This window comes from Echeneis naucrates, chromosome 13 (genome assembly GCF_900963305.1).
Source record: "Echeneis naucrates chromosome 13, fEcheNa1.1, whole genome shotgun sequence".
Classification (NCBI taxonomy): Eukaryota; Metazoa; Chordata; class Actinopteri; order Carangiformes; family Echeneidae; genus Echeneis; species Echeneis naucrates.
The window spans coordinates 6,272,165-6,298,927 of NC_042523.1; the positions used below are offsets into that span (position 1 = coordinate 6,272,165).

Below are 26,763 nucleotides of genomic sequence, written 5' to 3' on the forward strand. Positions count from 1 at the left end.
TGCTGCTTATGATGTTGCTTACTGATGCTCTTTGATTGTGGCAGGGAGGAGCCTGACCTTGGCCCTGTCAACAGAAGGCTATCTCTTCCTGGGAGCTGGGAGGCTGGTAGCCTGTGTGTCATGGCGAGCAGTGTGGTGATGCTGAGCACTGTGGATGGGGCTCCGGGTGAGCCGCAACGGGGACGAAACGCCATGCCGGCCTCACGGTGCCATCTGTCAGACCAGTGGCAGAAGCCTCAGAGCCATGCATGCTTCAAGGGTATAGATTTGAAAGTGTTTGAGTATGAAAGCGCGGCACAACAAAAGCTTGAGCCCGCCAGCCTTTAATCTATTCACCAGAGTCCTGAAACATGTTGCAATCCGCTCCTGCAAGAGTTAGAAACCTTCCTCTCGGCATTTGACATGGAAAAAACGGCCCCAAAATAAAGGAATAAATATGACTATTGTGTTCCTAGGGAGACATAATATTTATGTGGTTCTGCAGGTTGCATACTGTTGCAAAAGGGGATTTCAGCTCGTTTATTGCCAGATAAGAAAAAAGAGCCCTCAGACCAGTGCCGATGATCAGCTGTCATACAAAACTAAGATATCTGCTTACAGAATGCTGACAAAGTTTAATTATAGAGTTTCCACTGGCTGTCTAAAGCAGTAAACCATGGTACTATATCCAGAAAAAACAGAATCAAATTTGAAAATTTAATGATTTCAAGGAAGGTAGGGAAGCTGAGGCTGAGGCCGCTGCAATTCAGTAGTTATATTCACAAGAGGATTGACAGTTTCACTCAGATCAGACCATTTGGGTGCAGGGGCTGTGTTTGGGTTCTATGTCTTTGCTGTAAACTGCTGCCATCTTTATGTGTTTGTAATTTTGGTATTTTTTTCATCAGGGCGTGCACAATGTGCTTTTGAGACCATGAAACAAAAAATGGATTATTGACAATTATTGACAATTCAACATTTTCCAGCTCCCTGTGTACTACTAGCTTAAGAAGCAAGAGAGGGAATTTTGAGGGTTAACTGAATATATATAGAAAATACGCCACAACAGCTTATATTGTGCGTTTCATGACAATCCAACAGCAAAGAACTGCGTGTGTAATGAAGCAAGGTTTTGAGGAAATATGTAAATGGCTGCCTCTTCTTGCATCAGATTAAAAACATATATATATTTATTGAAGGCATTATGGTAGCTGTCAAAAAGAGAATGTGTGCTTTATTACAGGTAGTAAATGATAACATTATGGATTTAATTTTGTTTTGTTTTTTTTTTCCTCAAAAGGGAACAACAAAAGAAGCATATCCAAACTACAGGGCATGTGCCATAAGCTTGCACAGGGATGTGAGCTCAGGTTCATAGTGTACTTTCCTAATCAGGCTGACGCGTGTTGGGACGAAGCAGCACACTGCAGAGGTGGGCTACTTTTGGCTCATCAGCACTTTGCATCCCCACACTTCCTGACACAGTTGTATTAGATTGAAGCTGCCCTCCAGAGAGCAGGCAGGAGAGAAGGATGAGCAGCAGCAGCAGAAAAAAAGAGAGAGAGAGAGAGAGAGAGAGAGGCAGCTTTGTGGCAGCCTCTGGAAAATGGGAAGAGATGATAAGAGTCCCTTTGAAGAGAAATCATCCATTATGTTTACTGAAGAAAGAGGTTTTTTTTAACAATTGCTGCAATTCAGCTCCGACATTCCGTAGAGAAACTTAGCTATTTTAACAAAAGGCAGCCTGTACACGCAAAATCCTGTAGGAGACACCATTTAAATATCAGCTCTCCATTATCCAAATGTGCAGATTAAAGCCTGTATCCCAATCAGCCCTTGCTTTGGCATGTCCTCTCTTCAGAATCAAACAGATGAGTTTAGTATGATATCCCCAAGGCTAAAGGGGGGTTGTGTGTGTGTGTGTGTGTGTGTGCGTGCGCGGGGGGGGGGGGGGCTTCTCTGAAAATATGCATGGATACCTGAGAAGAAAGTATGCGGGGCTGCTAAAAAAAAAAAAAAAAAAAAAAAAGAAAAAGTAACAAGCTACACTGGTATCTCTGCAATCACCGGTCACTGCTAAACCATTACCATGATGAGAGAGCGTGAGTTTACAAGGCATGGAAAACTGCTCTTGGAGTCAACGGTCAAGCTCATTTACCAGCACATGCCGTTGCATCCCCTTTAATTATCCACAATGCATTACTCTTGTTAGCTTGAATGGCCTGTTCTTCTGTGAGGTACAAACAGTTTTCCTGGACAACAGATTCCCAGGATAGCAGGACAGCAGAAACGTGTTGCTAGGAATTGTGCAAGTGTGTGTTTAGTGGAATGGGGGAGGGAAGTGCCGTGGGTGGGGGGGCATCTCTGTCAAGGCATTAACCAAAGCACCAGCTAGGCCATGCCACTGCAGATGTACCACAGGTCACCAACATCAGAGTGACAAGCTGTCACATCACATCACCCATGGTCATGTAGCTCACAGAGCTCCTGACACCGCTGTCGCCTCTCATCTACATGTCATTCTCAACAGCAGAGACGTTTGCCGAGGAGGACCGAGAGCTCCCTGGACTAAGGAGCTACGACTTGCAGAGGAAAACGGATCTCTTCAATCAATGATTTAAAGCTGGAAATGGCACAATGTTTGCAAATTCATCTGTCATCACTCGGCGGAAAAAAAAAAACAAAACAAAAAAAACAAAAAAAGCACGCTGCTTTAACTGCGACAACCACCGACCACAGTATAAATGATCTCATAAGTCAACTGCCACCTTTCTCCTCACTTAGTCAATGTAACAGAGAGAGAGCGAGAGAGATGAGGAGCAGAGAGCGATCCCACCATTTAACAAGCCCAGAGCTAGTCACTGATAAGCATACAGAGTTTTGCTTGTCGAATACAGATTGGCTAAGCTGTAGCTCAAAGGGTTTAATTTAGTGGTAATGCAGGCTCACGTTCTCATTGGTCCAATACTCTAAGTTGTGGAAACACCCTCTATGAGATTTTGCAATTCCACTCCACATCTAAAGCTACTGAGCACCAAAAAAAAAAAAAAAAAAAATGATGGACAGGATATGATGTATCCACCATGATGACATGTTTCTTTCACTCGGCGTGTGTGCAACGCCTGCTTAAGTGTAAGAGCCAGGAGGTAAGGAACTTTTTCAGGCTGGGAAACTGCTTGAGGGTGTGCGAGGGTTAACATAAATCAAGACAATAAAGGATTCTTATCAGGAAAGTCTCAAGAATAAGAAATTAACAATCCTTGCAGACACCAGAGGTCACTGTGAGCATGAAAAGATTAGAGAAAAAAAAACAAAAAACTTCCAACCAATGCTGGATGTGTTTTAAGGATTAGTTATTTCCTACATTGCAGAAGGTAAATCAGGATGATTGCAGCACTGAAACCTGGATCTTTAGTTGAGCCTGGAGCTAAGACCTTGGTTATCATATAAGCAGCTCTAGTTTCTATGGAGTGTTTTGTTTCAATATCACATTACAGAGGTGGAAGTAAGTCACAGAAATGTGGCCAGCAGACAGACGGTCTAATGCCTTTTACACAACTGAAAGCAAATCCCTTGTTTAACACATCTAAAGGTTTTCCAAGCATGTTTGTACCCTTAAAAGGCCATTGCCATACAACCGCAAGTACCTTTTCCCAGTAACTTTTGAATCACAAGGCCTGCCTCCGGTCATGCCACAGGAAAAGGCCCATAAGCAAGGAACAAGTTCCCTTCCTGTTTTCAAAGACGATTCCTATGGCATGCAGAGCTGTTTCCTGCTCCCTACGCTCATTTCACCATCTCAAACATCTGGCTGCTCTTCAGCATGCAGCTGCAGAACGGTGAAAGCCAACAGTGCCACTACTTGAGTTGAGCAACAGAGTCCTGAGCTGCTCCAGTCATGTCCCTGGCAACTACAAAGGAAACAGGCTAGCTTCACTAGCTTAATCAAGGCATCCAGCAAGGACAGTGTGCCTTATTGAGGATCTGCAGTGAGATAATCTTTAATTGGTCCACATTTAGTACATGGACCTGTATATGTCTTATCATCCAGCTATTTGGATTATGAATTCCTTGACTCTCCCTTTCAAGCACAGAAACAGGATTTCCAAATGAGGAAACAATATTAGTCAATATCTGATAGGATTGCAGCAAAGTGCTCTTTAGTAACATCGCCATGGTAATTTCTCACTGAAGCAAGGAGCCATTTTATATCCCATGGGAAACCTGGGCTGAGTGGTTAATGCTGTGCTAATGCTGCTTTATTCAGCCAGGTTTTGATAAGAGTCGTGCTTTTAGAGTGGGGAAACACATTTAGTGTTTTAAATCACTTCAACAGAGAAAAACCTACTCGTTGAAAATCACGTACTTGTTGAGTTCAGCCATCTCTCTCTCAGCCTTTACTTAAATTGCACCCATTCGCATTAGGACGGGCCAACAGTCACACTAATCTGCACTCATGCTCTGAAACAATTCTGGGCCAATTCGGTTTGAAAAGGCACTGCTGCAGCTAGAAAGGAAGAAGAAAAAATAAATGAGTGGGAAGCTTTGTTTGACTCCCACTCCTATCAGTTCTGACATTCCAAATAAGGACTGTGTGGACCAGCACGAGCAGAGACGGACACAGACAACACTGCCGAGCTCTCAGCAACTCCAACCAAGGAAAAGTGTGCGGGGGGGGGGGTGGGGAGTGGTGGCGGTGGCGGCATTAGGGGATCATGGAGCAGAAAATATGTGACCTCTAAAAATGTATCATCAACTTGACATTTCCCAGAAGGATAAAAACAAAACACCACATGATATTGATATATATCTTAGATATTACTTAGATATAATCATCCATAGAAAAACAAACAAATTTCAGGTCATTCCCAAATTGTTTGCCTTGATTCTGGACAGCTGTTCCAAAAAATAACTGGTGTTCACACTGCTGAGTCTAGTGAAAAGTCTTTTGAGTTGAAAAACAAAAAAACAAAAAAACATGAAACTCATGGGAATCATCTGGTAGAGCACTAAATTAATAACTTCACAAGACAGCTTTGCTCACTGCTGGCCCCAAATGCTGGTAGGAGGTAACCATTTGATTTGAACCAAGATTCTGAGAAATCATGAAACAAGCTGTCAGTTAACTGCAGATGTTATAGTCATCTTAAAAAAAAAAAAAAAAAAGAAAACTCCAGGTCAGGCCAGGCCAGTGTGTGACTAAAATCCAGAATTCATCCTGTCAGGCCACAAGCTGTCGTACCTGATGAGCTGAGGTTCAGGTGAATCGGCATCTAAGAGGGGAACTACAGGCAGCTACAAGAAACGTCCTTTCATTTCTCTCAGCAGGACTCATCTAACTAACATGCTAACTAACTTTCACAGCTCCTCCCACTAGTTGTCGTTGTGTTGTGCTTCCTCTTTGGTGCTCTTCTACTACGTCAGCCAATCACCTGCCAAGTATTTTTTTGAAAGCATCTGCCAGTTTCCAATGAAATCTTCCCAGATGGTGCGGTGGGGAACCATCTGGGGACTCAGGTTCGTCTGTGATCTTTATATACAGAAAAAAACTAAACGGACAAACAAGGCAAAACTCTGGACATTGTTGAGTGCAAGCAATTTTATTTCTCTCTTTATGTGCTGCGGAGTAGTGAATCAGATTATAATTTGAAAGCAGTTTCTGTTATACAAGGCACCAGAGATAAGTGATATTTGGAGACAAAGAAAGTGTGTCTGAACTAGTACTGCATGTTTTGCAGCGGCGGCGGACCACAGCTGCAAAGTTACTGCCGCAGCTGCAACTTCATGAAGTTGCAATTACACGACTCTGCCGCGGGCTTTTAATTTGAAACGACGGATAAAGCGGAGATGTGCCGTGACATCTGGCCATAGCAAAAGGGAGAGCGAGAGAATGACGGGTAAAACTAACTAACTAACTTGCTACTATTATGTGAGGCTGATATATCGGCAGCCATATTGGTCACCGGTGGCCTACATGGGTTTTCCACTGTTACAACCAAACTGTTCATAATCAGATGAGTACAAATCCATTTCAGCTGCTACATCAGTGTGCCAGTGTCAAGTGTTGTGTCAGTTTCTCTACCAATGTGCCAAGAATTCAATTTTTTTCCATTTTTATCACTTCTGATCAAGAAGATACCATCTGAAAGACATTTAGCATCTTGTGTAAAGGAAAACAGGGCGTTCTGTGAACAAGGGCTGTTCTCACCTAAAACTAAAATATGGATTGTTGTGAATGTTTAGAATAAAAAAAAATAAGACATTGCATTTCAAGGTTTGTCCAAGTGCTCTCCAAATTAAGGGGCCCTGAGGCCCTGAGCTCCCAACTGTCTGGAGCCGCTGATGGCTCTCACAGTGGCAGGGAGAGTTCAATGTTGCAGCAGAGCTTGTGTCTCTGCGCAAGTCTCTGCATGTTGGCACGTCTTGTATGTGTCTATGTGGGCCTAAGAACTAACGCTTTAGGTCTTTTTTACATGTCCCAGCTGGTGAGAGTGAGACACACTGTGCGCTCTCAGGTAATCTTACCAAGTGGAAAAAAACGACTTTTTCATAACATGATCGTCACAATTTATTCAAAGTTGAGGGGTAACAAACTGCCGTGATCTCAAACTGATAAGGAGGACGTTTTGTTGACTAGGCAGTTGTGGATTTTTTTGTATTTTTATTTTTTTTGTATAGCTATTAAAAACTGTTCCTGCCGTGACATCTGATCAAGTTGGCATCTACTTTGTTGCATGGAATTCTTTTGGTTTGCTTGTTTTTTGTTTGAAACATTCTGTTAGTGGTTTCAAACACCTGGCCCAATTCTACCAACACCAACAAACATCCCATTATCTCACTTTTCCTTATTACTTATACCTAATTAAATTAAATCTAAGCTATAACTAATACTAACAAATTAGTAGTCTGTCAAGGCTGGATCGATGCATACCTGACATTATACTACTGACTGGACAGTGAAGCCTCGAAGTGCAGAAAAGGAAACTGCTCAGATGAGGCCATGTGGCTATCGTCACAGCATCTGCTGAAGAAAAAGGCACAGAAACTGGCAAGGCTCCCTCTGCCCATTCTGTAGGAATGGGCCGCAGAACAACAATAACCTAACCAGACGGAGGCTGTCATATGGCAGATAAACCAGCAGATTGTAACGATAGTCAGAGACATTGGAGTGAGGATGGAAATACAAGTTAATCAATCTCTCGCTTCCAGTCTAACTCTCTATAAATTCCCCCAGCTCGCATGAGGTTGTTACTGGAGGCTGAGCGAATCTGAACATTTTGTGCATTAAAAAATAAACATGCAGGGAAAATGCGAATAGCGTTGGGTCTACCTGCAGGTCTTCCCTCATCCTGTTTGTCACACACCAGCAAAAACCTGTGGAAGGGCTGCATTTTAGTTTAAAATGCTGCATTGTTTGAGGTTACTTCTGCATGCTGCTAGCAGAAATGTCATTCAAACAAAAGCAAAATCACCCTTCATTGCAAATGCAACGAAATTCAGGACATCACATTGTACATTAGGCTGCTGTCACATGAAATTACACCCTGTTGGGTCAAGCCTGTGTACGTGGAACTATCTGCATTTCCATCCTAGAATAAGATATTTGGTCTGGGTGGAAGAGATTATCCTGCTTGCTTGCATGGATTTCACAGCTCAACTGGCAAGGCATCCCTTCACTAGCTAGACAGCTGTTCCCCCCCCCCCCCTCACTTTAACTACTTCAGGCAAAACAGATGAGCCTGGCAATTCAAGCCGAGCCAAGGCAGCATAATAAAGTAGAACATTTCTTCTTACCAGGAGAATTAATTCACTGGAAATGACAATGAGGACAAAATGCTGAGTGTCAGCATTTTAATCAATGCTTAAGTTGTTCTAGTGTAAGATACTAACAATTGAAATATTTTGCATTAGACTAAGAAGAGAGAAAAAGCCATATATTCTGTAAGTCAGTGACCAATTATGTAAAATAAGCACTTAAAAATCAAGTTGAACTGATGTCATCTGATGTGAATGCAGGCCACTACAGGAACTATTTTAATCTAACCTTCATTGCCTATAAGTGGTGCAAGATTTAACCCTGCAATAGTATTTTTGTCTGTATGAGCCCACATCAACAAGTCGACAACTTCAGTTTAAACAGCTGCTGCCATTGCTGACACCTCATTCTTTTAAATTCCAAGCAACTTACTGAGAAACTGCAACTTGCTAAATGTCAAATGTGTTGTTAACTTACAAGTCAGCGCAATCATATGCTCGACAGATGCTTACATGCGAAGTACTGCAAAATCAAATAAATATATCAACCATTATCACCAGCTGGATAGCTTTGATGACTTGCTATATGATATATTACATTATATTATATTAAAGTAAAGAACAGGTCGGTCAGCTTTGAGCCTCTCTTCTAATCGGTTGACTGAGCGAGCAAAAAAAAAAATACAACATATTTCAGGTAAATACTCAGAGAAAGCTAATCCTTCAAGCTTGGATAGCGGGTCCATGCGGGCTACGCTAGGGACATGGCTGAAATGTCAGCTCCGTCTGTGACATTACGAGGCTACAGGAGTCCCGACAGCTTGTTTTAAAAGGCTCAGTTTCTGAATACTTGTTGGGATGGACCGTGTGCTTTTCTTGGTGGAATGAGTACAACTACAGGACAGCATCCCAATACAATGTATGCCTGCTTTATAATCAGAAAAGACATGAAGATCTCCCCTCACCATAACCCTAACCCATCTCCCTTCTTATAGAACAAATTCAAAACACAATAATTCAAATCAAATCGAATCCTGGGACCCTGAATATTAATGAACCGAAGGATATTGACAAAATATAGTGCACTATGTAAGCCTCAATTCATTTATCACGTTTGACCATTCCTGCGTTTATGTGAACCACAGAACACCATGCTGTTAGTTTATAGCATAAAAACGGCTGGCTTTGTTGCCGGATGTGGGAAAAACATCCAATAGACTCTAAAAAAAGCACAGGAAGGAAACTGGGGGTGGGGTGGCAGTGAGTAGCAATGGGGGTGTGGTAACGGAGAGTGGGAGTGAGAAAGGAATGTTCTCTTCACTCTCTCTTTCTCCGTCTTGTTATCATGCACACACACACACACGAAATAACCCCACTTTCTCACTGAGAGCTATGAAAAGAATGCTGCATCACAGTTTTTCCCTGTAAGCTGGACGACAGGAAAATGAGCCTTTACTGGTTTAATGATTGTTTGCCATCTCAATTAAAAAGAACATTCAACCCAGATTTAAAAAAAAAAAACAACAGCACAAAAACACACGAAGGGGCCCCATTTTAGAAACCACTTCTGAGTTTGTAAACTCTATTGAAGTGATCACAGTTTATTAGACTGAACTAGCTGGACGAACGTGAGCCTATGTGCTGCAGGTTTCATTGTTTGGAGTGATTGGTAAAGTGGGAAGCTGATGCAGAAGAGACAACTATTCATTAATGTTGATCGGGAGAGAGCACTTGACCTTACACATCTTCCCTTCTTGTGTCTGACATGACGTAAGCTTTTTCAGGGGTCCTCTTCACTGGCAAAGATTTAATCAGACTTTATTCTGGTGTTGACAAGTTGTACCAACAAGCAGAAAGCACATAAGCCTTTGTCTTGACCCAACTTGCTACATTTTGATGAGCTAGTTCAAATGTTTACATGTTAACATTATTTGGATTTATCCCGCTGCAAAGTTGTTCCCATGTACTTACAGGAATCACCCGATTAATTGCCATAAGACTCATTCTCTTCAGCTGAAGGCAATATTTACCTGCTGGCTTTACTTGAGTCCTTAAACACACTTTGCACATTTTGAGAATGGAGACTATGAAGGGCAAAAACAACAATTTAGGAGATTTAGCAATCATTTCATTGAAACCATAAGAGTGTACAAAGACCTCTCAGGAAGAAGGGTGAAAAATAAAGGCTTTATTTTTTTTTTTTTTTTCTTTTCTTCATTAAAAAAGCCCGCTTAATGCAAAAAGTGGTCTAAATACACTGTACACTGTAATCCAATCCAGTACATAAACACAAACTACAACCTGAAAAAAAAATCCCATTTAGTGCTATTAAACTTCTGCATCATGATCTCCTGCAATTGCCTTCAATGTTATGCAAAACCACCCAACAGTGACATATGTTTACACTTATAGCTGACAAGAAAAAGCCCAGTAGGAACATCCATCCTGCAGACTGTGTTTGTGTGTGCTACATAATTTCAGTCCATATTGCGGCTCAATACCACTTCATGTTATCTGTTTAAGTTAGGAAAACAGATTTTTCTCAGGCACACAAGCAGATGCAATATGTCTGTATCGAAGGTTAACGAAGGTTTTGCGTCAGACAGCCCCCTCCTGAACCTTTTCCATGCACAAAGCACACAATCAGTGGAAGTTTGCCTTATTGGAATAAGTAGGAGTGTTGTTCTCGGCTCAGCAAATAATCGCCTTTAACTAAACATTTTTGTGACATAAAACAAAAGTCATTACATTTTGGAGCAAGTGGTACATTTGAAATTAAACTCAGTAGTATTAAACGAGTTTAATGGGAGAATTGGAAACACCAGTTTCGGAAGTCAGTATAAGGTGAAATTAGTCTAAGCAGCATCTCTGTCACTGTTTGCCTGCCTCCTGTTAAAAGTAGACTGTAGATGATTCGACAGGGCGGATAGAGACCAGAGATCCTCCCCTGGTTTCACCTCCTGTGCGTGCTCTTGATGCAACAGCAGTGTCTGTGTGCCTCCAGGCAAGATGGAGAGAGAGCAGGCGCCAGAGCGTAGCTCAGCACCGTGACACCTCACCACAGCAGAGCACTAACACAAACATTCCAGCTGCCACTTTTCAACCTAATGGGCAGAACTGAGGCAAGAAACAAGACCATCTATGTTCCTCCTCTAAACCCGTATCTGGGCAGGCTGGCCTGGCAGTCTGAAACACATGAGTTAGGATTTGACGATTGTGAAATCTCTGAGGCCGATGCACTCACCGTGTTCATGATCAGAAATGAAAAGGATATAGAGTGTCTGATTCAGATATTTATTTCGGTATTTGAGTTTGTTTGTTTTGTTTTTCTAGACCGTCAAAACTAATCTTCACATTGTCCAAAACTATACAGAAAAATCCAAGATATGCCACACCTGTGCAATCCATGAAATCTTGCCACACTTCACCAGATTGATTTAACAAGTCAGCTGTATAATTAGAAAAACTACATGCATTCAAACCATACAGTATTTCTTTGCTGTGGTTGGGAGTTAATTTCTATTGCCTTGACAACACCTGTATTTCCTAAATCGCTAATATTGGCTCAGAATGTTCGCTTAACACTAATTTGGATGTTAATGTTAACAAGCAGCAGTTACCGTGTGCATTTTGCCAGATATTGTTGTTGTCACCTCTGAGACATACGAGGAATGCATATTTTTCTTCCAAAGGGGAAAAAAAGAGAAGCTGAAGAAATGGAAATTTCAACTGGATAAACAAAAACTGAAATAATGTACACTGAATTTATGATTACTTCCTGACATTCATTTTTAAAACAATGTCAGCAACATTTCAAGCTGTCTACATCAAGTAGGCTTGTGACTTTCACCTTTCATATATTTTCACGTCTATTATACTCCCGAAGGCCAACTGTAGCAAAGAACAGAACATTGCAACGATGCAAATGGAGTTGAACTATGACTTAGACCCCAGAGCACATGCAGGAGCGGGAGGGAGAGAGAGAGGAGAAGAGAGAGAGAGAGAGAGAGAGAGAGAGAAAAAAAGTGAATGCTTGTGCCTCTTTTCAGCACTCCGCAACTTCGGAGCCTGGGAACTTCAGCAGCTTGGCCGGGCTCTGAGAAATATCCTGAGCTGTAATGTAAACATGTCTGAACTCTGATCTACCATGGCCCTACCACCAGCCACCCCACCCCACCCCTCCTAGCGTAACCCAGCATTTTGTGCAAAGGGGTTTGCCAGTGACATCAGGAGCCCACTTTCTCATTTCCTGAGCGGGTTAATGACCCTAGGGAGAATAGGCTGTTTGAAGTCCTGCAAACAGCTTTACTATGAACCCAATTGTTCCTCATTGGAGGGAGCTGGGTGGCTGAATGCTTTTATCTGATAAATAATTCTTGTTGTGAACTTATATAAGGATGGAATAAAGAATTTCAGCAAAGGTGAGGACCGACACTTTGCAAGAATATGGGAACACATAAGTGGACATCCACACCCACTTCTCCAGTAGAAACTGTGATAGTCATATCTGTTTACAGCATCGGCCGCAGAAGTCCAGGAAACTCAGCCATATCAGGTGGCTGATTCTCAGATAAGCAAGAGCGCAGTTATAGATAAGCCGCAGTTCATCTTAACACACAACTGTTCTTTCTCAAAAGTAACAAAACCCTCATGGTACACAGCAATCAAAAACTAAACACACATCCTTAATAAGTGGGTCAAACCAGTGTCCACTTTGGAGACCCTGTCCTCTTCTAAACAAGGCAGCGAAGAAAAGCCTCCTGGGTTCAGCTTTGCGTGCAATTTGTCATCTCAATCTTCCTTCTATGCGCTGCACATAAAATACACCTGAACATGTTTGTTCCCACAGGGTTCCAGTTTCAGTGGCGGGTAGCAGAGCACTTGTGGAAAGACACTCAGAGGCACAACCTCCCTCCCTCCCTTCCCGTCCTGTCTTTTCCTCACACACAATCCTGCCCTCTCTTCAATTAAGTCAAGCAGGAAAAACCTGACAAACCTCAAAGAGCTCTCTCAGCAGAAGAAATCGCATCAGGCATGAACGGATACCTCTACAAGGCCCCTCTGAAGATATAGATGTACAGAAGCATGGCCCTTTCCTTTTTCTTCCTTTACATCTATTATTATGTGTAAATTCCACATGATGAAAAGCATTGTATATATTAAAAAAAAAAAAACCAACATGTTTCCTTAGTCAAATGAATTTAATAGCTACAGCGAGCACTAATGTATTAGTACTACCAAAAATTCCCCGCTGACCACAGTGCCACAGATGATATTTTTCGTGTCCTTAGGTCCACATAATGCTTGAAAATTCAAACAAAGTGTTGGCAACAACAAGAAGCATGCTGAAAGCACAAATCAACAACAAAGGGATACAGTGGGGACTCTCTAATCCGAACCCTTTGGGAATGGAGGTATTTCAACCGAGTGAAATGTTCACTTGGATGAAACACTGAATAGTGGGGTAATTCATATTCAAAACATGAAACAAGTATCTATGCATATTCACAAGGGTCTAGTGCAGAATCTAATTTGCAGCCAGAGGAGGAACAAGAAAATCCAAAACAATTGAGAACCATTTTTGGATTTCTTTCCCAATTTAATTTCAAGTGTATTTATCCATTACAGGTTCGAACTGTAGATAAATAGTGTCATAGACACAACTGAGGCTACAACTGAGCCTGGAAAGTGTGAGAAAATACTTATCAGCTTGTCCCAAACCACATCTTATTCTATTAATAACTGCAGCCAATTCTCAACACAACACATGAGGCATTTTCTCTTGACAGGTGACATAAAGAATTAGCAATACATTTTCTGCTGATGAGCTTAATAATGCATCCATAGCTCCAGCATTAGACACCTCATCACATCATAGTTGTGGTTTTATTGTTATCACGTGGGAATAAAACAGTAGATATAAATGCTATTCAGTATGAATGAACGGCTTTGTCACACAAAAACAACTGAAAGGCTCGCTCGGGCAGGGAAGAGCTTGACGTTGATCGCGTATTCCACCAAGGTTGATTCTGATCGTGTATGCTCTTCAATAGTAGCATGGAAATTGAAGCTGCTGCTTTGTAAGCTCTGCTGGAGACCGCAGACCACAGCCAAGGACGGCAACCAAAGGCTTTTAACCCAATGGGGGCCGCAGCTCCAGTACAACTACAGGTTAAATTTACCCCAAGGCCCAGGCTGTTACATATCCCACACGGCAGCACAGCAGACCTGGCCCACCTGCACTGTCAGAGGCCTGTGTTCCTCTGAGCATGTACCCACTTATAATGTATCATCCCTTGAAGACTGAGGATGAGATGGGTCTGCTACATGATTTCGACAGCACTCTTCAAAGACAGATACAGCCTTCCCATAGGCTGCTGAATAAAACATGAGGCATGTGCAGCGGGGTGGGATGTGCGTGTGCGCGCGCGCGTGTGTTTGTGTGTATGACTGGTGGAAGAGTGGTTGAGTGTGTTGGAGTGGGGGAGTGGAGAAAGAGGAGGGAGGATGCGGGGGTTCTTAAAACACCAGTGCTGGAGATACTGTATCACAGATGATCCATGAATACCTTTGATTCGACACACGTCCTCGCTGCCCTGCCTGGCGTCTGGGAACTTCAGTCCCCCTTGAGTCATATGATCAACCATGCTTTCTCATTTTTCGTAGTCCATGCGTGTTCAGAACTTGTTAACAAAATCTAAATCAGTCCAGAAAAGAGCAAGAGTGTGCTCATTCCAGGAGAAGGCAACACAAATCGTGCCAGGTACAGAGATGTCCCAGTTTCACAGAGGACTATTTCCAGCACACTGCTGCATGACACAACGTTTGCTGAGCCCTGTCTTTTTCGAAGAAACTACAGCTGATTTTTTTGCCTCAACCAACATAACATGTCATCCAGGAAAAACCCTTTCTTTTGCACCAATAATCACGAAGTGTTAGTCTTCCTCGCTATCTCCAAAGATGAAGGTGAACACGATTGAACTCTTTCCACCTCTTGCACTTTCAATACACACATTTTAAAAGTGTGATAAGAATCTAAAAATGCAATTGCACAGCAGTGATTGACAATAATACAGTCACCCTAACCACAAAAGGGAATACTCCATACATAAGTCAGACAGGGAGTTTTTTGAAGAAACACTAGTACACCAATGCAACTGCATCTATGGTCCCTTCACAGGCTGAGAGAACCCACACTGCAAATCTGATGGCCCACACAGCCAGTGTCTCATAGGTCTTTTCTGAGAAAAATCCACTGGTGCACAGGAAGTGATACATATTTTCTGGCATTGACAACATTATTTAGAGCTGGGTAGTCAGTCAAGCAGCTACTGTTGGACGGACAGACAAAGAAAAGCGAGCCACGGAAATAATCCACAGATTGATGTTGTTGTTGAAGTTTGATGTTCTGGAGGTACAGAGAAGCAGCACTACAGCAGCTGCTTAGGGGAAAAGACGTCCTCATTTTCCATAGCAGGCTCGTATGGACAACCGCACAAAGAAATTCAATTGACTGCGTGGAATGAATGATTTGTGGAGGGGTTCTGACTTTTAACATCCTGAACTTGGATAAAAATTAAAAGCTGCAGTTTACAAGTCTGAAAATATGGTCTTTAGAATATCCTCAGTGTATGTTCTCATTAACTGAAAGGGATTGAACTATAAAGCCCCTCTGAGATATGTGAGTCATCAGTGGACTTTGTATTGTGCCCCTTAAAAAGCCGATGTCTGGGTTGGGTCCCAAAAGATAAGCTTGTTGAAGCTTGTACCCTGCTCTCCCTCGACGACATAGCAATCATGATGACAAAATTTATGTGTAGCTAAGCTGTTTAGAACACATGTATGCTGATGTTATCATAAACCTATGTTCACTGGGGAATAGAGACATTCATTTCATGCGCGATTTAGCCAGATGATACAGTAGCTATTAACGAAGTCAGAATCAACATTTTTGTCCCAACAAATGTCCAACAGAGGCAGTCATTTCCTAGAAACTGACAAGCCACAGCATTAGCCTTGTGTGCGTGATATTAACTTCCGTCTTCCTTATAGACAAGCTGTGCTTACGTCGATTTAGTTGGTGCTAAAAATTTATGAACTGCCCTTGGATATGGCTGGGGAATGTCCAGAACATAATGTCATGGCCCCCGACTTCAACTGCATAAGCCAGTAAATCTGGCTGACACGTAACAGCTAAAAGCCAGTAAAACATAACCATGATCCCTTATATTTATGTGGCGTCAATCAGGAGACTCAACACACAAATGTATGGATGGAGAAGTCATAATGTCCCCTTCTGAAGCATGTTACTGCCAGAAATTAACCAGGAAATACATGAAAGACTGATATTGTCAGCCACTTAAGTATTGTCCTATTTGCGCACAATCAAACTGAATCATTTTGACTAAGGTCTAATTTTTTGTAAACTATAATAATAACGATGCATTATCCAAAAACAGAGCACTACAAATTGTATTGCGTTCGAAATTGATGAAATGTAAGGAAATAAAACATAATCGAGGATTTTTGAATACCAAAAGATGCACTACACATCAGCAGAATTGGATTGCAGTTGTGCTTAAACCAAATCTTGGAATGATGACTAATCCCAAATAGAAGAAGATTACCAGATGGCTTTACTACAGTATATGGAGGCCCATTTTAATGTCCTTTAATCAGAGCACTATGAGATGCTCAACTCATCTCACAGCTACAGTCTACACAATGAGACAAGCTTAATCACATCAGGCTCACAGTGTTGCCGTGCTGTCAATAAACAGCACCGGCAGCAATTCCATTCCTCGCCAAAGGAGACTTAAAGTAATTCAACGTTCACATCACCTGACAGCCAGCTATCCAGAAAAAGAAAACTTTAGCTTTCCCGTGACAACACAGAAGTGATCTCTGGGCTGAACATGGATACTTTTTTTTTTTTTTTTTTTGGCATCGGCAAGGTTGGGCAGAGCTCTGGGCTTCACTGTGGGTGGCCCCCATGGACCTGGGCTAATTGTTTCACATCACAGTTGAGCCAGGCTGAAATCAGACCACCGGCAGCTCTGATTCAGGCAGTTCAACAGCCAAACAGGGTATGCCAGGAAACACTTACAGTTCTCACCCCGCCCAGCACTCAAACACATGCACACACTCTTCATCCATCATACATGACCACCAGAGAGAACAAGGAATTTATTTTTCCCCATACAATTGGAGTCAGCTGTCAATCTACTCGGAGTTGCAGTTAGCTCAGTTATGGTAAGTTAAGAGGTCGGCCAATGAGAGATACATAAGATATTACAAAACTTCAGCTACGTGAAGAAAATGTCTGGAAAATATGAGCTTTTATTATTGTGATACACATGCTCGCAATACGACCATAATCTCAACATAAATTTGGATAAAATTACAAACTTTTAATCCTACAACACAGGGAGTCCCACCATTTTTGCCCTTGACCCCAATAACTCTCAAGGAAGACAGGGCTAAACTGAAAAGTAAACCTAATTTTATGAGGTAAACAATTTTTCTTCTCTTTTGCTTTCCTGTAAATCTTCTTGTACCCCCACACACCCTCAGATTTATTTTGTGACCCTTATGTTTTGGTCGTAACCCCAAAAAGGGGACAAGTGATCTGTCATCAAAAGTGCAACCAACTGGACTATCCAATTTTTAATTGTTTGTCCAAGACGCCGCAAATGTGCCAGAGTAACACATGAAGCTGAAGAGCATTTTGGCATTGCGCCTTTAGTGAGAGTAGAGAGTGACAGGAAACGTAGGGAGAGAGCAGAATGACATGAGGACAAAGTTCTTGGGCTGGAGTCAAACTGAGGACATTGGCAGTTTACACTGAGATGGCCAACATGCTTCGTCTGCAAGCTTTTTCAAAAAAAAAAAAAAAAAATCTGCTGCCTTGTTGATGCCACACAAGAGTCAGGAGAGGGAAAACATAACACGCAAACACATTAGAGCAGAGAACACTTTGGGCACATGCTGCTCTAGGCCTGTAGTTCCCAGATCTGTCACTACAACAAGACTGGGAAATAACAAAATCCTCCTGGTGCACACTGGACTGTTAATCACCAGGCATCTCTCGCCTACTGCTTTTTCAAGGCCTGTTTGACTTTAAGTAAACACGTGCAGGAAATGTATTCAGTGGCTCTAAACATTTATATGCGGGCCTTGTGCTTCAAACAGCTTCATGGCCGGCCCATCTTTCAAGAAGGTGCTTAGTGAGCCATTTGTTAAATGTGTGATAATGGGGCATGGCAACGCATGGCATGCTATGTGCAGCGAGGCTATATCAAGCTCATGTTTGTTAAACTTTGAGTTTCTGTATCACTATCTGATAGACAGTAGAATATGGTTGTTGGCTCCTGATCTGATGAAACTGAATGTCTGTACATTGTAATGTTTGGTAAGCTCTACTCTGTGACCTATTTTTCTGATGAATGGGTTTTTTTTTTTTCTTCTTTTTTTGTGCAGGTATGAGGGGGAAGATTGAAAAAGTGGTTGTGAATAAATACAATCTAAAATATGACTATCCAAAAGCTTTCGATGAGTTCAAGCAGGCATTAAGGAAAATCAGTTTATGACTCATTTGATATGTAAGCTCTCATCTCTTCTCCTTTCCCATTTCTCCAATTTCATCTAAGAGAATATCCTTTGTTAATCTGGTCTCAATGAGCACCGTTGTTAAGTGCTGCTCACTCTGCACTCCCAGCCGGTCATAATCCATTGTGTTGTTTGCCCCTCACTCGGTGTACATTTCCAAATTCCAATGTGAACAGTCAATAACATGCACAGATGTGCTCATTGTAGAGGCCTTACTTTTTAATTCAGAAGAATGTAGTATGGTGAATTATAGCTGCAGCCCACAAATATTTGAAACAAAAGTTCCACTGTCTTAATAGCCAGAGATGTTACAAAAAAATAAATCTTTTACATTTTTGGTTGCGAGAGTTATTCCACATTTTACACATTTTGAATCCTTTTTTTTTTTAAGTACTATCTGAAGCAAAGGTACTGGATAGATGCCTTATGAATGCACTAAAGGGGATTTCTGCTATTGCTGCTGTTTTGCCTCACCCAATCATGGTGAGCTGCAAAAAACATATTAACCTCAGGGTTGGTACAAACATGTACACCAGGACTTCATTTCCTCCACACCATCCTGCTGCACTCATCAGTTTGGTCTAGAGCACGGGACTCCAGAGTCAACATCAGTTGAAAATGAAACAGTACGCGATAATGATGTTCCCTGACCTCTTTTCGACAGGCAGTATAATCCGCGGTGTTACGTCTTGTCTCCCATCATGTCTCACAGCTGTGCTGTACCTAACAGCATGAAAACTAAATATGTCAAAAGCTAAAGAGCTAAATGGCACTTTAAATTAGCAATGTGTGGAAAATGTGCTTTTTGTGAATGTCTTAACCGAGGCATGAGCTGACCAGGCAGCTTGATGTGAAAAAAAGAGGCCATGTGTGAGTACATGGCAATAAATGAACTGACAATCACCACTGCCCTTTTATGGCTATGGTGGAAAAAAATATTACATTGTTTATTTTTCCATCCAGCATCTCAAGCAAATCTAGTGCAGGAACATCTGCAAGCTTTCACCCCTTTGACATTATATTGAAACTCTTCTTGGGAAATAATTCATAGCCGAGCTGCTGAACTCCCTCATGCCCAATGGAAGAAAACAACAAAATAAATCTCACATCTCACTCACTGTGCCCTTAACAGATGCGATACAGGAAGTCAACCCTATCAGCACTGGCAGGCAAACAGAAAGCCCTGCTGTGTCTCACAGTAAAGTTTCCCTTCCCTATGTTCTTTGCAAGGCTCTACTGGTGAGGGAGAACATGCAAACTACTTGATCCTTTATTCTCAATGTAGTTTACTCGGAGGATTCACAGACTTACAGGCTCTCTCAGAGATAAAGAAACAAAACCCCCTCATGTTACAATAACACCGAGAGGCGCTTTTCAGTGACAGGTAGTATCCTCCTAAAGATCTGCTGATTTATGTGATACATAAAGGAAACTAAATTATCTGTACTGAGAACCTGTAACTGCAAATTGCATATTGAATGGGTTAGGCAAGCCACAGATCGCATTTCCATCGCCCTGTTTGGATCAGCTGCACAGTCGAAGACATGGTTTGCAGCGTATGAAAAACATCACCATGACCCAATGACCCCAAAACCCTCTGAATGGATTGCTTTGCAAACAAGCTTTGTGATCCTGTATCATCCCATCTGCTTTCAGGGCTCCTTTTCATCGGCAAAAATCAGAAACCTCGAGTTTCCTACGCTGCTTGCTTTAAAACATTTCCTGTCTGGTGAGCTGTTGTGTATGGATGGAACAGGCACATGCCTAGCCGTGTGTTCATCAAGTCACAGCTAACGTCGCTTATGACGAATTCATGCTTGAGCCATTGCCATTGAATTCATTCCAGTTCACTGGTGATTCTCAGGTAGGATTAGTTTTGTTTTCCTGTAACTCAACAGTCAACATTTCCTCATCGCCATAACATTGTCAATCACCAGGCGCCTCAGTGTTAATAGTGGTGATAATAATAAATTAGTTGCCCCCCTCACCTCCTACAAAAATGGGAACTTACCGCGATACGCGTGGAGAGCTTCTGCTCGCCCTCGGAGCCCTTCTGCTCTCCGTTGGACCTGCTGTACTCCGGGGGTTGCTGGTTCGATCCCCGGCTGCCCTTCGCCTTTCGGTTCCCGGGCCCCTGGTGGACTATGTTGAGCAGGTGGAGCGTGCTCTCGTGTTCCCGGTCCGAGGTCTCGGCCTGACCCCGCTGGTAGCGGTTCTCGCAGGTGGAGTGGTGCCTCCTGCACAGCTCGATGCGGGCGCGCAGACGCTCCACGATGGCGCTGTGCAGCTGCGGCACCGCCGAGCCTCTGGAGGTGGCCACCACCGGTCCGCTCCCGACCCCGCCGGGCATCGTCCCCAATCCGACGCCCAGCATGGGCACGAAGGTCCCCGCGGCAGACTGAGCGGGGGTCGCCTCTCCCATGCCCAAGTTTACAGAGCCTGAGGTCCGCTGAGCTCGGAATGGACCACAGTACGAGCATGGAAGAAAACAATGCCTATGGATTCGACTATGATCCCAAGTGGAAAACAGAAGAAGAAGAAAAAAAAACCTAGACTGTTCGCACAAAGTCCCTAGAAAGAAAGATAATGAAGCCGATGATATTTGTTGACAGATTCTTTGAGCAACTGTCTCGCCAAAGTGATAATAAAATGTTAGAGTGATAGAGAAGATTAAAAACACTTGCCTTTAAAGTAAGATTAGGTCAGTATGGAGCCATCCTGTGATCCACAGTGGATTAAAAAAAAAAAAAAAGTCCAAATGTTACAGGATTTTATTAGAGATTCCTTCCTCGATGGTCCCACGGTGTCAGCTTATAATTAAAAACTGGAATGATTTACAAACACGAGAGGCTCGTGGATTCACAGCTGGAGTGGATCCGTTTTTATTTATTTATTTATTAATTTTTTATTTTTTTTTTTTTGCTCAACGACTCGACCCCTGTTCACAGATAAATTATATTCAACGTGAATCCCTTCACTTCAGTTCCACCCACACCCCCATCTGCTTATCGGCTTACTTTATCTCCAGCGCACCGCACTTTTATCAGGCGGTCAAGAAAACAGCGAGGCAGGCGGCGATCGATTCAAAGTCAGCGGTCAGTCGCCCCAAGCGAAACAAAAATCTAGAAATAAATAAATAAATAAATAAAGCAGAATCCACAAACCCCACCAAACTTCAAGACTCACGGCATTTTCCTTTCTTTTCTTTTCTTTTTTTTTTTTAAGGAATTAGTCCCCCTTTTTTCCTCAATGTATGTCTCTCTCCACAAGGAGAGAAGAAGGATCTGGCTGGAAGAGATACAAGTCAAAAAGCGCGCAGTCGAAACGCGCGGAGCCGTGGCACCAAGCCGCTGGAGATCCGTCTCAAATAGTCCATTGACAATCGTTTGTCCGTGTGGTGCACGGAGCCAGCAGCGGAGCCAGCAGCGGAGCCACTATTACACAGACCCTCATTGTATGAACATTCCTCTTCTGACATGATCCACTCACATGAACGTGGCTGGGTCCAAATGCACACTCTAGTGGAGCGAGGGGTGAACTGCCCCCTCCCTTCCCCCTCCCCCCCCCGCTCTTCCTTCCACCCCACCACAAACACACAGCAAGGCATGGATGGTTACAACAGAGGGGAGGAAGCTCTCTCATGTTTTCAACTGGTGATATTAATGTTGCATAAGAGCCTGGGCTGTTGGAAGCAATATTATCAGATGGCGGCAGATAAAGTAATGGAGCAGAGTTTGACATCCTGTGATGGTGTTTGAGATCCCGGTGATGCTGGCATTGGTATTTGCAGTGTTCTGTCAAAAAGTGAATAAGGCTGACATGTTTGCACTTGGTTTGTGTGTGTGTGTGTGGGTTTTTTTCTGCAATGACAGAAATATAAGTCAGACCTCCAGTCCTGTACAGCTTTTTTCTGCAGAGATCAAACAGCCCAAAGCTGAGATGCAGGCTTTCTACTACTTGGATGTAGTAAGGTGTTAACTTGTAAGTTATCACAACTGGGCCTGTTGGTTAACATCACAAGTCACGCTAAGAAACAAACAGTAAAACTCAAAAACTGTTCGAGTCAGTCTCAATAAGTACTCATTTGTTTACTTGGCACCGTTTGCTAAGCCAAGTGTTGCCCTCTCTTCTGGAAAATTACATTTATACATATTAAAACACAGCGCCCTCACCCCTTCATACTTAATATTTTTCACTCATGATCTCATATACAGCCATAAAGATGACTTTTTTCCCAAAACACAGCCACTCCATACTGACCATGCTGGAACTCTTATTTTCCAGGAACTGTGCATGAAATCAATATATTAAGTGCAAAGTTTCACAACATCTTTGTTTACATTTCTAAAACAGAAGCCTGCTTAATTTCTAACCCCCCCACCCTAATGTGTGAGCAAAACGTAAATGAAGTGAATTGATGTGATTTTGCCCCTTTTCTTGAGTTAATTCAGTGTACCAGGCATATTTGACTCACTCATCATGTGCAGAATTCATGATCAGAGGAGATGAAAACTTGCACTAGATGCCAATGCGCTGAGAGCTTCAGGCTACAAGCACAGATACTCAGAAACAGGATGCATGTTTTTGTAAAGCAGAAGGAAACTGAGGCACAAACCACAAAAACAAGGGGACAAAATGTCCGCAGTGAAAGAGCCTAAACACATAGCAGTCCTAAGGGATGCTTGCCTCACTGTCCTTTTACTATTATTGATGATGATAGTAAAATTCACAACAATGATAACAATTGTAAAAATAACAGCCAATAAGAGTCAGTGAGGTTTCAGCATCCTCTACTGCACGGGCTGATTGATTGACTAGTGTGGTCACTGACTTGTTGACTATGCAGTTATCTCTTTCCACACTCAGGCCCCCATTCTGACCTGGAAAGGGGACCTAAGTCCACTTATCACACATCCAAATCATTTGACTGACCTTCCCAGCTGCCATTACCTTGAAGGCATGACCTTATCATTACTGTTAAAATTTGGAGATGACAACGGATGATCAAAATTTTCATTTCAGTCCTTTCAAATACAAGATAGCTAATAATTTGACAGGTCTCACTTAATGCTACAAGTTAGCTGCGTACCAGTAGAGATTTTTTACTTTTAAAAAAAGTAGCGAGGCCCAATTTGTTCCTGCTTCTGTTAAAACAATAAATAAAAGGAGAAATTGTTCCATGCATAAGTGGGAGATTTACACACTCAGTGGATCCTTAATTGGCCTATGGAGAAAATCAGACAAACTTGTATGAAACTTTCACCGACAGAGACAAATTGTGTATCGGGAAGCATCGGGATGGTTCATTTTAGAAATGATGAGAAAGGGATTTTTTTTTTTTTACTCTACTGTCAATACCAGGAGCTTACCGGCACGTGTACGGTCAATACTGGTCACTGTATTGGTGACCACGCACAATGAAGGAAGCTCTGCCTAAAAGGGGCGGACACAAAAGAAATATTCTCTTTATTTGCATACTTTATTCTTCTTGGCTGCGTCTCTCAGTCAGTTAGTCAGTTATTTCTCATTCAGGCCACAGCTGACTCAGAAATATTTAGACAATGAGTCATTCTGATTCTCGAAATGGCAACCAATTTATTAGTCATGTATCATTACGGGAAAATTATGGCTATACCTTGAAGCACTAGCTTTTGTTTCACAAGAAATGGAGATATAAATCCTTATTTTTACTTGTTATACACATTTTTACTAATGTGCATTTTCCAGCAATACATTTTCTGCTTGTTTGGGTATGAAACGAATTTCAATATATAAGCATCGAAAGGGGCTAATGTATGTTGCAACAAAACCCCCCTGGCATTTATTCACCTTCAAAAATCCATATGGGTTGACTTAAAAAAAAAGAAAAGGTAGCTTGCAATCCAATTTGCACCAAATGATGCAGCTGCTGTTCTACACAACAGGGGGCAGCAGACTTTAAACTTTGTATCTAACAGCATCAGTAAAAAAACTTGTGGAGGAGAAATGAGCAGTGGTAACATTACTACATTACTGTATAAAAAAATTATTCAGAGACTTTTACTTCTTGATTTATTCTATGTCCACAGTTTAATTCTACCATAATACAGGAATAACAAAATCTTGTATTCTTGTAAATCCCAAGTTAACTGTACCACATTACCATCACACTGGCATTATTTGTCATATTGCTTCACAAAATCAAGACAGTTTGCATACATCAGTGTTAGTAGAGAGACGGTTTCCTTGTTTCGCTGTTGTTGTTGTTGTTTTTTAATTGTTTTAATTTACAATAATCAACTCCAAAGCACACAATAAATTAATAAATTAAAACACGAGCAATCTGCAAATGCTTTACAGTAGTAGCAGTAAAAGTGGTTAAAAAAAAATGAATTCTCTACTAGTACAGTATGTCAACCCAGTGACAGTCTGACAGTAGATCTGAGCAGTGTTTTCAGTGTCGCCCAGTCAGGCTGTCATTTAACACACTACAATTCACAATCTACCACAACACATACACGGCTCTTCTGCTTACAACGGGTCTCTCTAGATAATAAATTACACATCCATTTCACTTCAGAGACTGACAGGGAGACAGGATTTTCTTCAGTCCTTTCTCGCTCTTTGTGAATCACAGTTCACCCACGTAGGGCTTTGCAAGTGCAACTCAAACTGCCAGCCTCCCCATTTCATAAAAATGGGAATTTAAAGAGGACTAAAATACTACTAATAAAATGCTGTCATAAACCTAGCTTAACTTAGCCTGACCCCATCCTTATGAGTATCACTTATTTGCACGCATCAGTAAAAAATAATGATAAAAAGAATACAAAAAGCTGTAAAAATGGTAGAAAAACATTAGGAAGAAAATCTTAGTGAATTAATCATTAACATCGTCTAGCATTGCATGGCCACACCATTCATATTAAGATCAAACAGGGATTGACCCTTCAGTGGTTCCAGCCCACAATGAAATACTGGACATATGTTGAGAAACTGATCATTCAGTTGTCCTCGATACAATATGGCTCTTCCTTGAATAATATGGCAGAGAATTAAATTTCTTCAAGGCAAATTTTACAGTCTGAACTGAACACATAAGGCAAATTAAACGAGAGTTCAGGAAATTAAGAAAACATTCATTGCTCAACTGTATTTAAGTGACGAGGATCACTGACAAATCTTCATCGTGGCAGGTTATCTTTGCAAGAATAGCACAATGTTACGTTACTGCGGCACACTTTTTTTTGTCTCAGACAAGTGCATCAAACAGTCAACAAGATGTGCAGTAAATATGTCATTCTATTAATAATTTACACAGAGGAAACAATTACTCTTCAGAGACGTAGCTGTAGTGTGTGGCATAGCAAAGACCAGAGACATAAATCAGTGAATGCTTGGTTTCTTGAAAACATAAATAAGCTATTCTCCTTCTACTTAGCTTGTATTTATGATCTTGAGAGTGAGAGACAGAGAGAGAGAATGAGAAAGAGCACCTGAAGTGCTCTATTGTACTTCCACCAACTAAACAGTTTTCTTTGTCAGTGCATGTTTAAAAACGAAACATAGTATTTACCTGAAGTGAATTAGCCACCGAGGTCAAACCTACAAAGACATGAGCTACGTCTTCATGGTTGTCTCGTTTTCTTCATCCTATACATTGGGACTTCATAGACTTTTGTACCTGCATTGAAACAATTGGCCTGCCATCCTGGCTGACAGCTTTCAAATATGGTTTGGGCACATACCTAAATGAAACTGAGGCAATAGTCGTCCACAGTTATCATTAAGGGCTTCTGACACAGGCCTTTGTATCGCTGTATTATTTTTTTTTCCTCCTCCTCTTCCCAGACATGCACTGCTAAGCTGAAATGATTGCCTGCAGTGAAAATAATCTTCTTGCTGCTTCTGCAAGACTCAGCACAAATGACAGATTGAAGTGAAACGAGAGCCTGCCTGCATGCCAAAATTGGAGTGCATCTTGGCATTCCTGAGACCAGTAAGCACACTTACAGTATATTAAAATGGTTATTGGCCAGTTAGCCTCTGATACTGTGTTAAATGGCAGCAATTAGTCAAATTATATGCTAGATGAAAAAGAAAGAAAGACTGGTGCAGAGGAGATGGGTGGGACAGCTTTGATGAAATACAATTTGTAGGGATGGACTGATAACTTCGGATGATATTTTTCATACACATTATCAATTGTCCATACACTGTTATAACAGTGTGTATGAAGAGCTTTGGCAGGGCGCTTCACCTATATGACCTGATATCCTGCATGTTAGCGGTGCGCTGCAGTAGTAATCATCACAGAGAACAGGCGTAAGATAGGTTATGGCTTTTTGTCCAAACAGTCTTAAACAAGCCCAGCCAGTGTTCATAGAAATGATAGGAACATGACACTGGAGATGCTCAACTTAAGATTGCCGTAATGTTTTG

The 26,763-nt window shown here is 41.9% G+C and overlaps 1 protein-coding gene across 1 annotated transcript in view; it reads right to left on the reverse strand.

The window, feature by feature from the left end:
• The window catches only part of maml2 (mastermind like transcriptional coactivator 2), a 32,662-nt gene extending 10,830 nt beyond the window's left edge, over positions 1-21,832 (reverse strand). Inside the window, exon 1 of the mRNA XM_029518086.1 lies at positions 20,354-21,832. Coding sequence (XP_029373946.1) covers positions 20,354-20,764 — 411 coding nt within the window. The 5' untranslated portion in view covers positions 20,765-21,832. The remainder of the gene's footprint in view (positions 1-20,353) is intronic.
• Between the last annotated feature and the right edge of the window lie 4,931 nt (positions 21,833-26,763).